This window comes from Gossypium hirsutum, chromosome A09, assembly GCF_007990345.1.
Source record: "Gossypium hirsutum isolate 1008001.06 chromosome A09, Gossypium_hirsutum_v2.1, whole genome shotgun sequence".
Taxonomy (NCBI): Eukaryota; Viridiplantae; Streptophyta; class Magnoliopsida; order Malvales; family Malvaceae; genus Gossypium; species Gossypium hirsutum.
Window position 1 is genome coordinate 8,798,903 of NC_053432.1, and position 8,059 is coordinate 8,806,961.

At 33.5% G+C, this 8,059-nt stretch overlaps 1 protein-coding gene across 1 annotated transcript; it reads left to right on the top strand.

Moving 5' to 3' along the window:
• The first annotated feature begins 715 nt into the window (after window positions 1-715).
• LOC107889907 (uncharacterized) lies at window positions 716-1,186 on the top strand. Its single transcript, XM_016814446.1, has one exon. It carries the CDS (start codon window positions 716-718, stop codon window positions 1,184-1,186), a length of 471 nt encoding a protein of 156 aa, XP_016669935.1.
• Window positions 1,187-8,059: the final 6,873 nt, after the last annotated feature.

An 8,059-nucleotide genomic window follows, 5' to 3' on the forward strand; every position in this document is an offset into this window, starting at 1 on the left:
AATTTAGTCATTTTTCGCAATTAAGCATGTAATCGCTAGAATTATTTCACCAAAATTTTCATGTACTCATATAAACATGCTACAACACATAAAATAATATCAAAAATAATTTCTCTGACCTCGAGTTAGTGGTTCCAAAGCCACTGTTTCGACTAGGCCCAAAATCAGGCTGTTACAAAATTAGTTATGGAGAGACAACAAGGAAGTTTACCTAGAAAAATTGAAGCCAACCCAAAGGAAAAAGTCCATGCAATCACTATATGATGTGGAAATGTGTTAGTTGAGTCTGGAAAGAAGTTGATTCTAGAAGCTGTTGATAAAAATGATGGGGTTGAGGAATGCAAGAAAAAGCATAAGTTGGTGGTCAGAGAATGTAAACAACAAATTCCATATCCGGTAAAGTTGAAAAAGGACCACATCAATAAACAATATGGTAACTTTCTTGAACTTTTGAAATTAACTTACCTTTTGTTGAAGCCTTTCGCAAATGCCCAAGTATACAAAATTTTTAAAGGAGTTGTTAATAAATAAAAGGAAGTTAGATGAACTATATTCTGTGGAGCTCAATGAGGAGTGTTCGGCCATTCTCCAAAACAAGCTACCCACCAAGCTTTAAGATTCAAGGAGTTTTACTATTCTTTTTTTTAATGGTAGCTTAAATGTAGAAAAAGTTTTGACTGATTTGGGTACTAATATGAATCTAATACCCTATAAAATGTTCAAAGAACAAGGTCTTAAGGAGCCAAAACCCACTAGGATTAGTATTCAATTAGCTGACAGGTCAATTAAGTATCTTAGGGGTATTATTGAGGATGTACTTTTTAAAGTCGATAAAGTCATATTCACTGTTGATTTCATTATATTGGACATGGATGAGGATATTGAGGTACCTATGATCTTAGGTCAACCCGTTTTAGCCACTGCTAGAACTATTATTGATGTGGGTAGTGGTGAACTTGTGCTGAGGGTAGGTGATGAAGAGGTTACTCTTCAAGCACGTGATGTAAGATTTTCTAATGAGCGGGATAATACTCATTATTCTGTTAATGTCAGTAATCATACAGCTCAACATGCTTTGCAAGAAATCACTCTTGAAGACGTGTTAGAATTATATCTTGTTCAAGGTGATAGAAATCAAGGGACAAGTGAAGAGAGAACGGTCCAACTTGATGAATTAGATGAGTGACGAACAAAGGCTGATGAGAACCTGAGAATGCTCAAAGAAGTAACAAAGCAATGTCATAGTGTGCATGTAAAGAGGACGAACCAATTCAAATTTAGGAGACAAGGTATTGTTGGACAATTTGGATCCATGATTGTTCCTTGAAGAGCTGAAATTGAGATGGTCGAATCCATTTGTGGTACGAAACGTATTCGCATACGGAACCACTGTTGTAACACACCCTGATTACGACATATTCAAGGTAAACAATTATCCCATCAAGCTTTATTTTGGTGGTGATAGTGATAATGAGAGAGAGGAGCTTTGGATCCAAAATTTGACTTAACCATGAGCTTGAAAAGGGAGGTCGAATTTAGACTCTAAATAAGCACTTCTCGAAAGGCAATCTGAGTGTTGTTGTTTTTTTTTTCATTTAAATTTGTTGCATGCTTAGTATGTTTATTTTTATTACTAAAAAAATTTAAAAAAATTTACAAAAAAGTGGTCCAAACGGTTTGGGGCAGACCACACAGCCTGACAACATGACCGTGTGGCCTACACGGCATGGGCATAAGCCCATGTGCATACAAGGCATAAAAAAAATTTAGGAGCCACATGGTCACAGAGAGTTACATGGCCGTGTGACCCATACACCTCTTGGTAGTACCATGGGAGAAGAAAGTAATAAACACACCCAATTTAAATGAATTCATATAGCCTATTGAAATAGATGTGTGGTACACACGGCCTAGACACATGGATGTGTCATAGACTGTGTGAATATCGGAGTCAATTGTTTTCAATTTTCTTTGACACAAACGATTTGAGTGGATGCACACGGCCTGGTGACATAGTCGTGTGACCCACACCTCCTTTTACATGAAAGTAGGAGAAGCGAACGACAAGTCTACATGGTCTGAGTGGATGCACATGGCCTGGCGACATGGCCTTGTGGTACACACGACCAAGACACACGAGCATGTCTCAGGCCGTGTAAACACTGAAGCAATTTAAATTTTTTTTTCATAGGACACATGATCACAGAGAGATACACAGCCTGACCACACAATCGTGTGGCCTACATGGCTTGGCACATGGTTGTGTACCCTCTTTTAAACCTATTTTTATTTATTTTTTATTTTTTCCTTTTTGTTCCCCCTTTTTCAATCATCATATATCCTATCCCTTCATCGTACTTTTATTTTTATTATTTTATTTTATTATATTTTTTGTCTTTTTTTTATATATTTGTCCTCTCTTTATCTTATTAATGTGCTTGAAACCATGCATTTAATTTAGAATCTCCTACGTTTCTGGATTTCTCTATTCCGACACAATCATCCAAATTTAGGGCAGTCTCAGTTTTCTTCCTCATTTACTATATTTTGCTTATTGTGTTTATATCTGTTTGTACATTGAGGGCAATGTACATCTTAACTGTGGGGACGATTTTATATGTTTATGAGATATAGTCCCTAAATTGTTGTTTGTGTTTAAGAAATTTACTCGAATCTACCATTAATTTTTTTAATTTGAAGTTTTTATTGATTATGTTTGAGATTAATTTGTGTATTTTTGTGCACTGTATTATTTATACTATAAGACACGAGAGAGTCAAGCATGATAAGTCATTTTTTAGAAATTATTATTTTAGGTTGTCTTCTTAAATTGAAGTATTATCTTGATATTTTAATTTTACAAGTTTGAAGTCAAAACCATATTTGTGAGCTTTTGAGCCTATAGAGCATATGTTTCATTTCGTGTTCATTTTATTTTTGGTTGTGAGCATTTCAACTAGATTTGTTATTCTAGAACTTGCTTCAGTTATACATGTCGAGACCAAATTATTGATTTAATATACTAATATCATAGAGACATTTAGGGTTTAACCAGATTAACGTTCAAACAACTTGTTGTATTATCCCTTAGTAAACTTCGTTGATCCTAAAACACTTTTTTCACTTAACAATCATTCATCTTAACCTATAAATCAAATTAATGTTGTAATAAACTCCATTTTTGTTAAAATTTGATTTGGTTAGTTGCTTGACTATGTTTCATCATTACATTACTGAATTTTCTCTTTGTTTTACAAAAAAAACCAATAATAAAAAGAACAAAATTGAGCTTGAATCATTAATCTCATCATTTGTATAAAGGCTCATATCTACTCTTTATTTCTTGTTGATGTAATTCTTTTAATTTATCAACAGATTTTTTTTATTTGGTAACTTATCAACTCGACTCTCGATCGTAACAAACTTTTATGACCTTTTCCGCACCCATAACCTAAGCCCTGTTACAACCTTATAAAAACCTCTTGATTGGTGTGTCATTTTGGTGTATAGTGGTGGGGATTTGATTTTCAAGCAAGCCTATGGTAATAGCATTTCTTGTTTGACTATTGAGTGCACATTACTTGAACCTTAAACACATTGAGTGCTTGAGTGAACCTTTGTGAGGGTGTTCATTCTTGTTGAGTTTGAATTTCAGGTAATTGTTGAGATAGAGGAGACGCCTATGTTTTTATCCCATAGAAATTCCTGCTTAGATTGTCATTTTAGTTTGAAATACCAATGCATAATTATTTGTAAATTATCCTAAGACATTGTCGGTGAAAATAATAAATTATGGGAAGTTAACTTCAATGTGGGTTGAGAATTTTGCTTGAGGACAAGCAATTGCTTGAGTGTGAGGATATTTGATAAATGCTAAAAGTAACATGTTTTAACCTTGTTTTTAATGTGTTTTTAGATGATTATTCCAAGTTAACTGTGAAATTAATACTCTTAAAAATTCGTGTTTTTATGCTTAATAGAGCACTTTGGAGCAAAATGAACAAAAAATAAGTGAAAACTGGAGCATCAGGGCAAGCAACAAGAGCCACACAGGCTAAACTATTCCACACGACTATGTGACCCACATGGACGTGTGGTAGGCTGTGTTGATTTCATGTAATTGCACACCAGACTACAGAAAGTCACGATTTTTAGGCTTTTTGGGTATTCTGAGACGTATATGTGACAAAAATAAGAATATGGGAGGGAATCGTCAGAAAATACTTAAGAAAACAACTCGAAAAACACCATTAAAGCCAACTTGGAAGCATATTTCTGACAAGATTGAAGATTCCCAGTTGAATTTTTAGGAAGTTATCATGAGTTTCTTTAGTTCTTTTGGTTATACTGTATCTTGGATGTTTTTTATTTTCAAGCATGAACTAATTTTCTAAATTTTAACACCCTATATCTGGCCCGGCCGTAGAGCTCGAATACTAGTACGCTACACCACCGTCTCACTTCATATTCATCACAAACTGTCACATCATTATGCATGCATCATTTTTATCTTTCTTTAATATAATATAATAGCATTCATATGAAACGTAAGTCATACATGCTCTTAGGAGGTTAAATTAAGTTAAACATTTATTCATTAATCATAAAATAAGTACTAAGCATGCATTAGAACCATTTAGCAAAATTTCTCAAAACTGTTACGTAGGTATCAATATTGGAAGAGTGGTATCGATAATTCTTTCAACTAGTATTGATACCACTTGGAAAATCGATATTAGCTTACTATTTCTCGACTTAAAAACCCAACTTTTTGAAAATATTAGTACCACTGGAAAAGTATTGTTAATTTTACCATAATATCGATACTTGTGATAAAATATCAATACCAACTTACAAAACTATATCTTGCACTTTTGAAAATCACAGAAGTATTGTTTTTAAAACTCGAATATCAATACCTTTATTCCAAACCATAAAAACATAGCATTTGTCATCACATAGATCATTCCAAATAGGTTCTAAACCTCATGCATCAATTGTCTCATAAAATAAACACAAAAATGTCTCAAATAATACTTCAAAAAACCACATTTAAAATCCACAAATTACCAAGCATAATAGGCATGCAAATGACCAAAACTCATAGCAAAACCAACATAAAGTCTACCACATTGCCTTTTATTCTCAAAAACACAAATAATTAAAAGAACATCTACTAATAGCAACTAAAGCTCTGGCTTGGATCACCCATCGAGACCACACCACTCATATCGGCACTACTTATCTGTAATGGTTAAATATGAGTGGGTGAGCTTAACAAGCTGAGTGAATGATAAGAACAACCATTACGCAAACAAGTCACCATGCATCAACTAAAAGGACATGTAACATATTGATATCGTTTTCATCCCTAGTATCATAAGTCACACATTTAATCATCTTCCCTCGTTACCATTACACATTTATCACTTTAACCACATAATTATTTGAGCATAGCACATATAAACCATGTTTGATCAAATTTAGTCATATTATAAGATAGTTTGGCTCTTGAGGTTATGAAACATAAAGTGGACTTTATTACCACTCATCGAATACACAGATCTCCAACACACCAAAATGACTTATAAAGTCAATCATGTCCCATAAGTGAAGCATATAGCTAAAACTCTCCAACATACCAAACACCATCCCGGTGAATGGAGCTTAGCTCACATTCCCTTATCTTTTCGAAAATTGTCCCTAGGCCTTAGTGCCCTAAAATAACATCACAAAGGTGAGTACTCATAATCTTACAGAATGCCAACTATATCCAATGGTCTCATAATATCACAAGGCCAAAATATCCACATTATTTTCACATATTTACTTATCGATTTTTCACACATATTAATTGCATATTCACATTGTTAGCACATTATAATCATTGTCACATGGTATGAAAACATACCCATATATTTACTGTCGCGTGGCATGAATAACATACCAACATATTCTCTTTCACAACAACCATCACAAGCTTATGGCACATGTCATAGCTTCTCATGTATGTTCATACTTTCACAATTGCACAAGCACACATATATCAAATTTAATCATAAGTGTAAGAACACTTACTCTTGAAATTTAGAGTAGGGGTTTAGGCTACCTCTAAATTCCCAATTACACAATGAATCATCTACGAGCAAGTATTCCAAAACACTCACCAAAAATATACTTTCGCCGAAAAGTTGAAAGTTCACACAAGGTTTTCTTTGCCTTTGTCTCTACTTGTTAAAGGTCCTATAGACTCCGACACTTCAACAAGACAAACTACACAAACATACGATCAACAACTTGTCATTGACTCACCTTAAACAGTAAAAAACAATAGTCTAAGCTACGTTCTTTTCTAATCGAAACCTTTAACATATAAACTTTAAAACTCGAATATATCAACCTACACTTAATTGTTTTGCTTGAAACAAATTATGTTCATCTACACAATCATCTACGACTAATTTCGAACCTTTTAACTACACAAAACTACACGTTTTAAGGTATCGACATTTTTCGACAAATTTTGGCCATTATGATGAAAATTCATTAAAACCCAAGAAATTCTTAACAAAAATTCAATGTAAAGCTTTAGAAACCTTCTAGTCATGTTAAAACAAGTTGAAAAACACATTGAAACCATATTTGAATCCACAATCCAAAAATTCACAATTAACAACCAAATTTTTTACTTTTATTTAAAACATGCATTTTAAGGGCTAACAATTCAATTTAAAAGACTAGATATCATTTAAAAGTATTAGAAAGATGAATGATTAACTTGAATGCAAGAAAAATGAGCTTTGACGTAAATATTGGAAAACCCACTCTTGAAGAAGATGATGAAATTAATGAGGTTTTAGGATGTTTACTTGAAGATTTATGAATGTTTAAAGCTTTGGGAATGATGGAAATCAAAGTAGTGTAGTTTGGAAATAAAAAAAAAATTATTAGGAGAGCAAGAGATGGCAACACTATGGAGAAGGAGAAAGCTATCATAAAAAATAAGCTGAGAATGGGGGGTTTTAGGTTGAATTTAAAATGTTGGGAAAATTTCTTCATAAAAAATCTCAGTTTTGACTCTTTTACAAATCAGTCCTATTTTCAAAATTAAAGGTATTTAAAACTCATTTTCAAAAAAATGGCTTAATTTCCTAATTGCCATTATCGAAAACATTATCGATGACAAAACTTACAAAATTTCGAGTGCATATAAGCTAAATTTCCTAAAATAACCTAAAGACTTCTAGGCTCAATTTTGGGGTGTTATAATTCTCCTCTTTTAAAAAGAATTTCATCCTCAAAATTTATATGAGCTAAACAAATAAGGATATTGACGTTTCATCGCTTCCTCGGTTTCCCAAATATCCTCTTTTGTCTAGTGGTTGAGGCATAAAACCTTAACAAACGAGACTCTCTTGTTTCACAAAACCTTTTCTTCACAAGCTAAAATCTCTATCTGTTCCTCTTTGTAAGTGAAATCAGGTCAAACCTTGATCTCCTTTACTGGCACAATATGCAACGGATCTGAACGATACTTTTGGAGCATAGACACATGGAAAATATCATGAATTCGCTCAAGTTCCTGCAACAACTTGATTGATAAGCTACCGATCCAATTCTCTCAACAACTTCATAAGGCCCAACGTATCTTAGATTTAATTTACCCTTTCTTCTAAAGCTTAAAACCATTTTCCATAGAGAAACCTTCAAGAACACCTTATTGCCACCTTGAAACTCGATATCTTGACGTTTCAAATTCGCATAAGATTTCTCCTTATCTGATGCTACTTTCAACCTCTCACATATCAATTTCACTTTCTTTTCGGTCTCTCAAACTAGTTCCGATCCAACGACCCTCTTTCATCTAACTCCATCTAACACAAAGGAGTCTTACACTTCCTACCATACAACGCCTCAAATGGTGCCATGTGAATACAAGCTTGGAAACTACTGTTGTAAGCAAACTCTACTAAAGGCAGATATCGCTCCCACTACCATTGAACTCGATCACACAACTTCACAACATATCTTCGAACACTTGAATTACCCTATCAAATTG